General features: G+C 36.7%; 1 protein-coding gene across 1 annotated transcript; it reads right to left on the bottom strand.

The window, feature by feature from the left end:
* Window positions 1–13: 13 nt before the first annotated feature.
* Window positions 14–12,007, bottom strand: LOC114530002 (deleted in malignant brain tumors 1 protein-like). Its single transcript, XM_028551575.1, has 11 exons — window positions 11,889–12,007; window positions 10,677–10,775; window positions 9,419–9,748; window positions 6,577–6,897; window positions 5,964–6,299; window positions 5,509–5,847; window positions 5,051–5,386; window positions 3,554–3,901; window positions 1,369–1,749; window positions 1,072–1,116; window positions 14–510 (listed from the first exon to the last, which is right to left on the bottom strand). The coding sequence occupies exons 2-11, from the start codon at window positions 10,741–10,743 to the stop codon at window positions 299–301; spliced, it is 2,715 nt and encodes a 904-aa protein (XP_028407376.1). The 5' UTR covers window positions 10,744–10,775; window positions 11,889–12,007; the 3' UTR covers window positions 14–298.
* Window positions 12,008–15,039: the final 3,032 nt, after the last annotated feature.

Raw genomic sequence — 15,039 nt, 5'->3', positions numbered from 1 at the left:
AAAAAAACGCAACAAAAAGCTATAGTCACCGACCATGCAGTTACTATCACTTCCCAGACAGTGATTTTTGACTAATCAGAATGCAGGATGATTAATAGTCACTTTTAAACTTGCACTGAAAGATATTGTACTTTACAAATATTGCCATTGCCTGATAATAGTATTTAGTATAATCGTAAACGTACTACAAACTATCATTTATCGCTGGCTCTGATTGGTTGCGCTACTATTAAGCTTTCAATGATAACTCGGCTTCAGCTTGTCGAAGATCACCTTATGGAAAACTTGGTCACGTTGTCTAATTTTTTTTATCGAGGATTATAACATGCTCATCTTTTGGTAAGAAAAGGATAGCTGGAGTTTTGGAATCTAGTTTAATGTATTTTATTCTTAACCTTCGACGGTGAAAAAATATCGCGACACAGACAACGATAACGATAATGATTGCTGGTATTGTCATCAATAAAGGCCATTTGGGTTTATTTGATTTCTCGCCTGATTTTGATTTTTCTGAAAACGAAAATAGAATATTTTGGTATTGGTAATTGATTGGTCATGGTTATCATTATATATACTGGTTTTTTAAACAGCTGAATCATTCAAATTAAAATGGCTGTAACCTATTGTAGTAATAAAACAGAAAATAAAACAGCTAAATTCTAACTAAACATTAAATTTACTGGTTGGTAAATTTCTGAATGAATTGGTTTGGAATATTAAAACCATTTCCGTCTATAACAATGTTTTCATGGCGTATTGATTCAGTAAATTACTAATTGCATGTCCATACTTTGTTCCCTCCTTTGTTTTCACCCAGAATTTTTTACAAGTGCTATGTTTTTGCAGTCTCATACAGCACCTTTATTATACAAACTGCAACCCTTAATAATTCCCAGTGGCCTACGATCCTTTGTTATTTAATAGAAGCAAACATATAAATATTGAGTGGGTTGCAGTTTTTTTTATACACCCTGTATATTATATTGCTTCATGAACGAAACTATACTAAGAATCTACAATAATAAAAGCTTGTCATGAACGTCGCATTTCTATTCTATTGTAACAATTTACCTGTTCTGAAATTAACTGAATCAGTTGGACTTGCTGTGGTAGTTACTGCAATTAAAAATGAAATATTCAGTCTAAAACTAAAGCTGCTAACTTCCTAGTTCAACATTAATAACATCACAAAATATGTGGTGCTGAGCAGATGGTGATTAGTCTCCATAATTTTTTAAAGAGATTTCCAAAGAAGTAGTTTATACCAGGGAATCCCTTATCTTAACTCTCTGTTTGATACCTCTGTTTGCAAAATCTACAATCATGGTAGCAGCTACAATTTTTTAAAACAAATACGAAAATTCTTACCATTTGCTGTACATTCAACTCCGACGTCATTCTCATGCGAGCAATGATTATCCCCCCAACTACTAAGATAACAATTTTCTATTTTTTCTTCATTCCCTGTACAAAAGACGGACTCCAACCATATCCTCTCAGAACCTAGTGGAACCTCGTCTCTTCGTAGAGCCCTAACAGCATCATAATACCCAAGCTGACGACATATAACCCTGTAGCTAGCATCTACTGCATGTGTCTTCTTGTGCCATCTGTTTTGTCGCATCGATCGCCTGTACTCACTTTCACAGATTGTTCCCCACTGTCCATAGTAGAAGACCTCAACACGGCCAATGCCATGTGCACTCAATGGTCCTTGTAACCTCAGTCGCAAAGGTATAGAGGTGAAATCTTTAAAAAATAGTAATGAATGGTAGTCGTATAACAGGTAGCCAGCTAACAGGCGGGCACGCCGTAGTATGTATAATGTATTACATGTATTGTTTCATAAGGTTGGAAACTCTCGCTCAAATTTACGAACTGTATTCAAAAACTTAGTAGTGAAAAGATTTGTACTTAAATAGCATACACAAAAAAACTAAATCTATGTGGGAACTGATTTCCCTAAAACATTTGCAAAACATTTTTCGTTTTGAAAGCCATTGCAAATATTAGAAATTTTCGAAAATGCAAACAATTTTTCATTGGATTATGTGAAAAGCCGTCAGGAACTCAGGATCCCATTGCCATGTCTACGTTACAAGAAATACACGATCTGATTGGGTGGTTGACGTAAACAAAATTCAAAACCGGGCCAATCAGATCGCGTATTTAGTGTGACGTATAGCAGGGTAGTGGGAATCATGACGACTTTTCAAAAAAATTTAACAAAAAATGTTTGTATTTTCGCAAACTTCTCATAATTGCAACGACTTTTAGAACAGAAAAAAATGGGAAATGTTTTAGGGAAGTCAGTTTTCATGTGTAAGTTTGTGTACTATTTACTTCGTAAATTTGAAAATTTGAGTGAGAGTTGCCAACCTCATGAAACAATGCAGAGATTTAGCATGAGGACGTGGACGTCAAAGACGACGTCAAAATGGCGAGAAACTGGCGTCGCATGTCCACATTTGGGCGCATCACGCCATTTATTCACCATTTTTACGTCGCCTTTGACGTTCACGTCCATGTGTTAAATCACCCTAATATAAATACCACGGCGTGCGCGCCTGTAAGCTGACTACCTGTGATCGTATACAGTAAAGCTCGTTTTCCTCTGGAAGAATTTACTCGCGCGACGCGAAGCGATATCTGAAATCCTGTGATCTGATTGGTTTGCAAAAAATTCGCCGCGAAAAAGTAGAAACGCTTCCCACTTTTCATTTGTTTGCGCAAATAAATTTGCCTAGTGGAAAATGGGCTTAATGTGGAAAGTTTTGCGCGTGCGTCCAAAACGTGTGAAAATCTTTTTGGAAAAAAGTCAAAGGTCTGAGTTCACAGTCACTGTTTTTCTTTTGAATTGGGAACGCTTGCGAATAAATTTATTTATGGCTTTTCAAAATTGGTTGACGAGCGGTCTGGACCAGTATCCTGGATGCCTCATGCAGTTCAGCCATATAATCGAACGTTCATTGAGGGCAACCATCATTTCATTATATATATTGTTATGCGTGGCTGAACTCTGTTGAGAGTGATAATGTTTAAGAAATTCGCCAGGCATAGGTAGAAAATATAAAGTTTAATATGGCTCCCCTCAATTGACGTTCGATTGACCCCAATGGTTGTACAATTTAAAAAATTCGTATACTTTGTGAGCAAATGCCCAAACTTCCAGGCTTTGATTTCAAATTGGGTATCAAACATCTCATTTAAAAAACAATTTTTGTTTTATATACTTTCTCAAACATTTAACAATTGTTTTCTTTTTGACACTACTTTTAAGGTCACATTGCTACCCCAGTGATCCCCGAACCAAATAACGACAGATCTGATTTGATTGTTTTTGAGAACAATAATAAAAAACCACCCATTTTATAGGCTATCTAGCAAAGCAATTTAAAAATTTGTCTGAGTTTAAGGAGATAAAGTGGAAGATTATTACAAATCATTGCTAACCTAAATGCGATATTCAAATACTTTTTAAACATTTCGATAATAATTACACACGACTTTCTGGATTTAATTGCTAGTTGCATTGCATTGTATCATGACTTACCTGTCGCGGAACATTGCACACCGGCAAATCCGTCTTCGAGATAAGAAGCGTCCGAATGAAGTTCCCAACTAAGGTAAGAACAGTTTGCAATGTTTTGTTCATCCCCAGTGCATTCGACATATCGTAACCACGTCCGTCCAGAGCTATAAGGAACCAGATTCGATTTAAGAGTCTTCGCATTATCTGGGTTATAGCCAAGTTGACGACATGCAACCTTAGCATCTCTTTTATTCCAAAAATAACCAGATATTTTCCCCCAATATCCATGATAGAGTACTTCAACACGACCAGTACCATTTGCACTCAATGGCCCTTGTAATCTTAGTCTCACAGATATATTGGTAAAATCTTGAAAGAATAATGGAGTGTTTGAGTTCAAACCGGGGTATCGTAAATTTGATTAATTGTTTTTTTATAATTTTTTAACAATCACTATTAACTTGAACGACTGTGTTTTAAAAGATTTACAACGAAATGAAGGCGAGTGGTTGTAGGATCGTGTCAATCACGAACGACCTATTCTAACAATCTATCTTATAAGTTTATCGGTGTAGTTTGCAGTAAGCATTTAAATAGACCTGGAGCCGGTTGCATCAAGCTTGTTTAGCTTAAACGGTGGATAAGTCGAAATTAAATGCCACGCTTACATCTCTCTGGAATGAGTCAACTTGAATATTATGCACTAAATATGTAGTTGTAGACAGTATTTTTGTATTAAGGTGAAAAACATTTAGTTCGCTTGTTGAATAAAACGATTGACTTGCTTTCTATTTTGAACTTAACAACCGTTTAAGCTAAACGGGCTTGATACAACCGGCCCCAGGAATCTAAACGCACCTTTTCACATTAAAGCCGGTTTTCACATTCACTTTCCAACCTCAGTTAACAACTGGCATATGGTTGGTAGAATTATTAATGCAAACTTCCAATGAACCCTTTAAGGAACTTATACACGGACTGATGGGTACACTAGCGGTGGGAATGCATGGGCCACTAGCCTCCCCCACTTTTAGACTATGCAGCTGCAGTAATAATTCATTCTGTCCTTGAAATTCGTACCATTTTCCCCGAATACTTCGACCGCCTCCCCTGGCCCTGCCCCTTTTTCCCCCTATTTTTTATGTCCGTACGCCTTTGATGAGATGATTGATCATAGTTTTGATGATTCATGAAAGGTTTATTTCTTTAACCACGGTTAATTAATAGAATATTTATGCAAGGTTTATGCAGGTTTATGCAAAAAATAGTGCCTTTCTTGTCACGTGTCTATTGTATTTTAGCCTAAAATACCAATGGCATTCATCTTGCTAAGCTCATCAACCTTGACTTGAAAAATATGTTAATTATAAGATTGCTATTGGTTTATCTGTGCAAAATGCAACAGACACGTGATGAGAAAGGAACAATTTTTTGCATAAATCTACCTCAACATAGTTAATAAGCTGTACTGTAGTTTCATGTGGTCTCCAAACCATTTATATTCTATTAACTTTATACCTGTTGTACTGCATTCAACGCCAGCATGTTGAGGATAAGAGCGACACCCCCAACCCCAAGGCTTATGAGTACAGCTTGTGATATTTTCTTCTTCCCCAGTGCAGGCTACTTTGGACAACCATGTCATTCGAGAACTGCGAGGTACCTCGTTAGCTTCAAGAACTCTGGCAACATCTTGATAACCAAGTTGACGACATACAACTCTAGCGATTTTCATATCCCACCCATCGCCACAGATTGTTCCCCAATATCCATGATATAGTACTTCAACACGACCAGAACCATTCACGCTTAATGGTCCTTGTAATCTCAGTCTTACGGGAGTAGTTGAAAAATCTTGAAAAATATTGTTCAAGAGCATGTGATCAATATACTGGGAAAAATCGAAGTTGAGTTTTGTAAGATGTCTAATATCTATACACACCCAATTGATGAATTGATCATTTTTAAATTTGTACCTGTTGTACTGCATTCTACGCCAGCGTCATCACCATGAGAGCAAAATGGATACTCCCCCCCAAGAGTGTGATGACAACTTGTGATATTTCGTTCCTCCCCGGTACAATCGAGGTGGTTTAACCATATATCCCCTGAACCAGAATAGAACTCGTACCTTCGAAGGGTTCTAACAACATCTTGATACCCAAGTTGGCGACATACAACTCTGGCATTTTTCATATTCCACGAACTGTCACAGATTGTTCCCCAATAACCATGATACAATATTTCAACACGGCCTCTACCATTTGCGCTCGACGGTCCTTGCAACCGTAGTCTCACAGGCGTAGCTGTAAAATCTTAACAGTGTACGCGATTTGTTTGATCAATGTTGAAAAATCCCCTAGTTATTATCTTACAACATTTGATTATACCTCCGATGATTGATGAGGTTAATTATGCGGTAAATTCGTACCTTGTGTACTGCATTCTACGCCAACGTCCTCGGAATGAGAGCAAAAATCAACACCCCAACCCCTATGAGTACAACTTGTGATATTTCGTTCTTTTCCAGTACATTCGATGTCAGATAACCATATCTGCCCTGAAGCAGAGGGAACCTGGGTACCACGAAGGGCCCTAAGGACATCTTGGTAACCAAGCTGACGACACGCAACCCTGGCATCTTTTATACTCCATACATAATCACAGATTGTACCCCAATATCCATGATAGAATACTTCAATTCGACCAGTGCCGTTTTCGCTGAATGGTCCTTGTAATCTGAGTGGCACATCCGCATGTGAAAAGTCTAAAAAATATGTGTATGCCATCAATCAACGAAAGTAGTGAAAAAAAAATTAAAATTCAACGCTTCCCTAAACACAGCTGTAATATTTTTATAGAATCTAGAATCGTGGGACTGTTATTGCCTAGATTTGATAATTGTATATACCTAGATCATAGTTGAGGTACTCCAAGTTCAGTACGTCAAGGAAGTACATTTATCATTTATGGACCAGGATTTAGGGGGATTTGGCGAAATATTTCCTGAAGTACCCAGCACCGAATTGACCGTTAACCTGTACCTGTTGTTGAACATTCAACACCAGCGTCTTCCCTATGTTCACAAGAATGAAAACCCCAACTTCTGTGAGAGCACCTCGTTATATTCTGTTCTTCCCCAGTACAATCCATTTCAGACAACCATATTTTCCCAGAACCAGAAGGAACCTGGCCATCACGAAGGGCTCTAACAACGTCTTTATAGCCAAGTTGACGACATGCAACCCTAGCATCTTTCATATCCCATTTATCATCACAGATTGTTCCCCAACGTCCATTGTAGAAAACTTCAACACGGCCAGTACCATTTAAACTTGACGGTCCTTGCAACCTTAGGGGCACAGCTGAAATATCATAAGAGAATAAATGAGTGCAAGAGATCATTGATGATGATGGTCAAAGTGTACGAGTTAGTGCTAAAACAAACCCGCATGTAATGTTATTTCAGAGCGATACTCTTTATCGAATCCGGGAGTGATACTCTTTGGGTTTTTGTAGAAAACACTAGAAAAACATGCATGTATAACAATTAAGAGCCGGAACCCCTAGCTATTTCAAGCCTAGATTTTTTAAACATGCCAGAAAGTCATTTCGATTAAATTTACCAGGCGCATACAATAGCTACAACACCGACTGTCGGTGACATAAATTATGAGAACTAGGCATAAACAAAGTATTGAGTTTATCAGGGGCGCTAGCGGAAGCAGTTTGGGGGGGGCAAGAGTAGAATTTGAAGATATATAAGGTTAAATCGTTCACGTGAGATGTCAATAGCTAAAAATTATAAATTAAACATAAGTGCAAGATGGCGAAAGGTCACTATGAAACGAGCTCGATCGAATCCGAAATAAACTCCTTAACATAACTCCGAACATATTAAACTCAATCATGTGTGTTATGATGGAAAGCGGATCATGTGGTGCCATAGTTATGAAACCCTGCAAGATTTCGTTTAATTTGCCTTAGGTCAACAAGGCAAATGGTGGCTTTCTGGGGGAAATTCGAAGAGGTTTGATGCACTTGACTTTAGTATGACATGGCACCCAGGCAAGCTAAATACGTTGACATTTAAAGGTGTATAAGTTGGTGGTTAAATTAAAGAAATTAAGCCTCATAGACCTATGTTAAGCTCCAACGTGTGATAACGAACACACTGCCAATACTGCAAACGGGTGCAATGAGTGTCATGAAAATAATGAAAATATGATGCTCGAGTTTGAACTGTTGAAGTCAGAGTAAAACGGACGCAATGTAAAGCCTTATCGACTCCCAGGGTTCTTCCCTGATTGAACTGAACAATAATATTGGACGAATTTATGTTGAGCTTGATGAAGAAGGGCTTAGAAATAGGGCTTTGGAGATCGAAGTTGGTTGTCTGAAAGACGAAATCATCATAATTAATTCATATAGAAATGGCTCAGTGAGCCCTAGGTAACCCAAAGGTATTTGTGTTTTAATCTAAAGCGTCCATCCAGTTTAATATCGCGGTCTGTGACGTAAACACCAATTGCTATATTTGTATTATAATAAGATAAGGTTGGGAACTAAATATAAATTAAAGACGTACAGCTTCAAAACTATCGACAAAAAACATTGAAAATATGAAACATAACTCACAAAAAACATAATAACAATAAAATTTGATGTTTTTAATTGCTCCCCAGTACATTTTCTTGTTGAAAACAACTATAGAAATACGAAAAATTTAGCGATACTTTTCGTGTTGCCATGAATTTTTTCGACATTCATAGCAACACGAAAAGTATCGCCAAATTTTTGTATTTCTAGAGTTGTTTTCAACAAGAAAATGTACTGGGGAGCAATTAAAAACATCAAATTTTATTGTTATGATGTTTTTTGTGAGTTATGTTTCATATTTTCAATCTTTTTGTCGATAATTTTGAGGGTGTACGTCCTTAATTTATATTTAGTTGCCAACCTTATCTTATTATAATACAAATATAGCAATTGGTGTTTACGTCACAGACCGCGATATTAAACTGGTTGGACGCTTTAGATTAAAACACAAATACCTTTGGGCTACCTAGGAGTGAACCTGATAAACAATGTCTCTTTGAATGAAGTTAAATGACGTAGATAGGTTCCAAGATGCCTGTCAAAATACAGAATTAGACACTAATCAATTACCCACTGATAACAGTGTTACTTTGGTGAATGAAGCAATCACTGACCAGAACTGTTCAGAACTTAACTGATGGCATTACAGAAATGCACAATGTTGCCAGACCAGACAAGAAGTTCTCGGGGCAGAAGAGAGTTCGAGGTATAGAAATGAAGTTAGTAGAGCAGGCCCTGGACCCAATCAATCAGTGTCTTGGCTCAAATACGAATGTATCAACGTCTTGTGAAAATCGATTAAACAAGCAAATACAAGAGTATCGGAGAAAACAATATCAGCCGTTTCTGCGAGAACAAAAAAATAACAAGAGTACAGTGAAAATCTACACGTAGTATCTTATACAGAGCGCCAATGTCCTGAGTCAGTCAATCAGGTTCGACTCCCAAATAATGAGCACCTTAAATCAAAATGTATCACCGCCTTACGAATATACTGAGTAAACAAGCAAATACAAGAATATCGGCGTAAACATCAACTTACAGAAGTTTTTGCAAAATTACAAGAAACACCAAGAGCGCGATAAGAATGTGCACGCGAGATCTCGTACAGAGCACAATTGTTCTAAATTACTTCGCCAATATTATCCTTTGGCGAATAGTTTACGAAAGAATAGGGATCAAAATTTTCTAATACGAAAGTCCAAAAAAAATCATCGGTTATAGATTCAACATTCGGTGAATAATGCTTTAAAATACACTAGAATAAGGAGCATGATGTAGCTATACCTGCTTTAAAACATTCAACTCCGACGTCGTTATAGTGATAGCAAGAACCAGTAACTCCCCAGCCATTGTGAGAACAACTTGTTATTGTTTCTTCTTCACCAGTACAATCAACGTTTTTTAACCATATTTTTCCAGAACCAGAAGGAAACTGGCTTGAATAAAATACCATATCCGAATCTATATATCCAAGTTGACGACATACAACCCCAGCATCTCTTATGTCCCATCCATCATTACAAATTGTTCCCCATGTTCTGTTGTAGAATATCTCAACACGACCTGTGCCATTTGCACTGAGTGGCCCTTGTAATCTGATAGGCGCAGTTATAGCTGTAATCGAACAAGGATACTTACAATAAACGATAAAATATGAAGTCAAATAGTCAAATGCATGAGGGACATATTTTATGTTCACATGCAGACAGGAAAATTAAACAATTCATTTGAAAAGAAATAACGTAAAAACGAATATATGATTATGATCCCCGTTATGAAGCTGGCGAAGCAATTTGGTGTTAGGCCAGTTTCAGTCAAACGTGCCGAAAGCTTGTTGCACGAGGTTTGAACTTGAAACAGGCCTTATTTGATACGACCACGCTGGTCCATTGATCATTTCGACCAATCAGTTTTTACAGTGTATATTTTAACTATTTTATAGGCAAAACTCCTTGAATAAAGTATTTAACACAACTGTTGCCCCCGCTTTACAAAAATATGAATATAGTATTGGAATACAATAAAAAGTAATTTCAGGCTTAGAAATTCTCACACTGATTTGGCTGTTCCAAATTAACACCAAAGTTTCAAGTATTGCGCTGTTTGCCTGTAGAATATCTCAATCATGAATAATCTCGAAGCCTGCAAGCACGCTGACTGATCAATTTTCTCCACCAAAAGTTTTTCATAAAACAAAATATTCATTTTAGTAATAGTTTGAATTTTTTATTCACACATTTCTGGACGTTTCTGTGGCTTTTAGTCAAATTTTAGATATTGTATGGATGCTGCATGTTGATGTCATTCCCGCGGAAATCAAATTTTGTACCTGTCGCACTCAATGAGTGCGTCATAGAAATTTTAACTTGTTATTACTGATTAATGAGAAAGTTCTGTATTAATTAGTGGAAAGATCCAAGGTAAAACACTGAAAATTAAGTTCTTATTTGTGAGAAGATTGAGATCTCCCACTCAATGAGGTTCAGTGAGCTTTTAGAATGCAGGCGTAAGTGAATAAACAATATTATAAAAAAATATTTACCTTCACAATGGTGTGATACAAAATCTAAACCAAAAATTACGCCAGTTATGATGGCGAGAATCATCATTTTGTGAACCAGCGAAGCCAAAGAACACGTCACTTGAATGAAATAAGAATTTTAAATTGTACATGAAATCAAGGGTAAACTATCTATTGTGTTAAGCAAACCTGCCTTCATGAGTAGTAGGTATTTGTATTATATGAATTATAATAATTATATGCATGATCACATATGGTAATTATTATAGATCTGTATTTAAGTAGGGGTGTGGATAATGTGAATAGATTCCTTCGACAAGTAAGCAATACGAGTGTGCTTGGTTTATCACTATATAAACGTTCACTACAGTATTCTTTTAATTTAGAATTTGCATGTAGACCAAACTATAATCGTGAAAGTATGAAATATAGCTAAAATAAAGCATGCCATAAAAGCTGCGTTTCATTTACAAACGTTGTTACGCGTGAGGGTGCATGGTTCATATCGAAAAGTTTAAATCGTTATGAATTTTACATATTGAATGGCAATGAATAGATTTAATGACAGATGTATCTAGACATGTACTTCTGTTTCTTTCGAAATCATAACAATGATTTGACAATGATCTTATAATGAGATCCTTTATATGTTTTGTCAGTGAGGGATATATAGAGCTAGTACTATATAAATATATGGTGTATAATTAAGCGTTGGATTTGCATGCATTGGAAAGCAAACAAGCATACGAAGTTGAGCATCGATAGGGACTTTCTCAGCTTACTATTATTTTTGTCGCTTGATAAAATTTGAAAGCTTTCAAAACGTTATTAAAAGATCATTATATATGACACGAGGCATTAATATGATGTACCAATAATCAAAATCAGTAATTCAAATCGGTAATTCAAATAAGCCAACAGAAGCGACAGCCGCTTTGTCACTTATTTCTGGTAATGTATACGTAGGTCTACAGTAATTATATTGAGTCCTAAAGCTCATATGTGAAGGCGCCCTATAGAATGCGCATACCAATGTAGTGAACCAATTCTGATTCTAGATTTCTAAAGGGGCCAAAACCGCGATCACGCAAGATAAGATGCATGCATGGGGGTTTAAAAGAGTTCATAACAAAACGTCGCCACAAGGTTACAGGATAATCACTCTTTTTATCATTAACCGAAAAATAGAAAGGTGGAGCCTCAACTATATAATTTTAGCAGAAACGTGCTTACCGTATGTTCTATACTGCTGATCCACGGTTCCCTGATCTGTTTGCAATATTATGACCTTTCCGTCTGGACCGACTCGCTGTATCGTTAAATAGAAGCCTCTATAATAAACGTTAAAGTAATACAAACGGTGCATACGAAATATGCCATCCGTATTCTAGATCTCGAATGCGCTTTAGACATCGATAGCGCTGAATTACATCAGATCAAAATAGAGGCTAAAACTTATTAATATTATACGAATTACTTCCTGGATACAAGGAATGTATAAAAAGTGCTCTATAACAACAGCATAGGGAAGGTAACACTGAAACTATAAACAAAGCGGAAATTTTGTGCTAATTACAAAATTAACATGATAGATCTTTTCTCGAAAATTGGTTACCAATAACTAACATTAACTCAATTTAAATGAACTCTGCGGACAAAGGCGTTTAATTCATACTTGCTCTAGAGATAAATGAGAGATCTGCTCTTGAATGAACCTGAAATAGTACAAGGCGGAAATCCGATCCACTTTCTCACTTTTTTTAACTCTCATGGAATGTCCGTTAAAAAGCAAATATTATATTAGCGATATAAAGGCCATGTTTCATACTCTTAGCTATATTTTGCATGTCAAGGGCGACTCACGTGAGCCCTAAGAAGACAGTGCATAGGCTCTATCAGTATAGGACTGGTTCATCAGCCCTCTTAGTTCGGCTGTTTTGCTCTCAAAAACCTCATTGATTAATGACTTTCCGAATCATACTATGCATTACGATGTCCAAATTTATAGTTCAGAAATGGCCAAATTTTTGTATGCTAACAAACAGACGACTGAATGTAATTTTTATATTGTTGTGCTGAGTATTTGAATCGAAAAAAGCGTCGTAAAGTCAAATGAGCGTGAGGCGAATATGGTAGTTTTTAACTCAGATTTACTAAAATAAAAGGGCCAAGCTATCCTCGCTGCGTTTAAATGCAGTATTTTCAGCCCTTCTAGACGAAATCTCGAGTAGTGAATAGCGAGATGCCGCCTGATAGGATTGGCCAGCCTTTCATAATTATAGAAATTTTGTCATGAAACTTGACAAACAATTCCGAATTTCAGGAATGGAGTTAATAAACCGGATGCAGAAAGGTAATTTTAACTGTAAATCATACCCTAATTAAGGTTTACCTGTGGAACGCATCACGATTTTATGACGGTGATTATTTTACCAGTATGTTGATTTGTTTCATCGTGAAGGAGCTTACACTGATGTAGCTATGCACCTTTCTCAAACACTCGACTGAAATTTACGCCAGCTTCTAGTGCGGTTTCATTCTAGGGAACAAATTACAAGTTACAGATATAGTAACAAATTTGGCGCCAAAGACAATACAAATGGAAAATTACAAATATTAAACATACGTACGTAAAAGTACAACGAAGATGGGCTGCTTTCCACTGTCGACAACAAATCGGTCAACAAATGCATACTAAAATATGCGGGAAACCAAGTTCTTTGGATTTATTCACCTCGCTTTTTCAAATATAACATGCATATATAAGCATCTAGACAAAAAAAACGCCACATTGGAAAGTAGCCCTATAAATATTACTCACCAAACGTCGATGTCAACGATAAACTTAGACGTATAGTAAACATTACTGTTAGTCTGTCTGTAATACCCACAATACATGCCTTCGAGAGGCCAAAGTTCATGTGTTCCGGTCCGAATAGTGCTGACCTGTATCATAGGGGCATGTCATAAATTATGACTCATACTTGACATGGATGGTTGAATAACTTGTAAAATGGCTGTAAAGTCTGTAATCTAAGAGCTAAACGCTAGCTTAAACTCGAGTAAACTTGAAATAGACCTTATGCATAATGACGTATCAGGCCGTGACGCCTGCAGGGAATTCTGGTTTTAGTAGTCACTGCGAAAAATTCAAACTTCAAAATTTCCTGCCGTGACTACTAAGACCTTTGCAGGTGTCACGACGGCTTGTTACGTCTTATGCATAAGGTCTATTGATCACACATTTTAAGAACTAATATACTAATTGTTAATAAAAGTCATTTTCAAAAGAAAACCTATAAAAATTATTTAACAAAATTTACAATGCTATAATATCAATGATATATATTTATTAAAATGCATCTTACATATTCATAATTTCATGCACTGACAACTATTTACGATGATGTTTGCAATTGATCTTATACAAACATTTGCACAGCCTGTTCTCTAAACTAGTTTAATAATGCTCCTTTACTCTCCTGCAATCACAGTCAGACCATTGATCTTATAATGGCCTAGAGACTTCTCAACAGAATACTCTCAGACGATTCATAGACCTGTAATTGTCGACACAGACGACACTTGCCGTAACATTCTGGTTGATCAAAGCAGCTCCCTGCACATAACCGCCACATGGTTATGTTAGCTTTCTCCGGAATGGTGCAGGTCAGGTGAATGTCCAACTTCGATTGATCGACCATTGAAGGAGGAGAGCACCAAAAAGAACAATTGGCATTAGGATGATTGACCAATCACCGAGAACATGAATAAGTTCAGATGTATAACTTCAGAGCATTCGCTTAGTTCTTCAACACTGCTCGAAAATATGTTCTTCCTACTGGCCACCAATGAGATGTCTTATTTGATGGCAGAATGGTATGACAGGATATTCAGCTTGGCGTTCGTGGCTCCGGGTTCGCGAATTGGTTTCATACAAACCGATGTGGCCGCTTCGCTTTTAATGGAAATCAAAAAATTTAAAAAGGCTATTTTTTGTTATATTGTTAAGAACATGGCCGAAAATGAGAGTTTTATTTCATTTAGTTTGCTCGCAATAGATCCGTAAAGTTGGCTAATTTTTGCACAAAGTTGACTGGTCAGCGGCATGGGCGACAGCAAGGCTTTATAAAAGTTCGATTTACTAGCTTAGTTTTTGTAAAAACCAAAAGATGGCGATTCGAGAGAAAGCTTATGAGAATATCTGACTTCTAACTTTCTTCTAGCTTGCGAAATAACGACAGGAAACTTATTTATTAAAGTCTAGCCGTCTGATTTCATGCACGTACCTGTGACATAAATGTAATCCCTTCGCGAAGGCAACTAACCCGGTTTCTGCAAATTTTTGTTTTTCCACATAGGTTTTTCCACATATGATCAATGT

Source organism: Dendronephthya gigantea, unplaced genomic scaffold, assembly GCF_004324835.1.
Source record: "Dendronephthya gigantea isolate DGI-Jeju-01 unplaced genomic scaffold, DenGig_1.0 000058F, whole genome shotgun sequence".
Classification (NCBI taxonomy): Eukaryota; Metazoa; Cnidaria; class Anthozoa; order Malacalcyonacea; family Nephtheidae; genus Dendronephthya; species Dendronephthya gigantea.
This window is presented reverse-complemented; position numbering and strand designations above follow the sequence as displayed.

Bases quoted from the DNA above. Each gene is read 5' to 3' on its own strand.
- LOC114530002 (XM_028551575.1), bottom strand. From the start codon at position 10,743: ATGATGATTCTCGCCATCATAACTGGCGTAATTTTTGGTTTAGATTTT. The intron at 9,749-10,676 runs GTAAATATTTTT...GTTCGATTACAG, and splicing joins TGTATCACACCATTGTGAAG to CTATAACTGCGCCTATCAGA. The intron at 6,898-9,418 runs GTATAGCTACAT...ATGATATTTCAG, and splicing joins AGTTGAATGTTTTAAAGCAG to CTGTGCCCCTAAGGTTGCAA.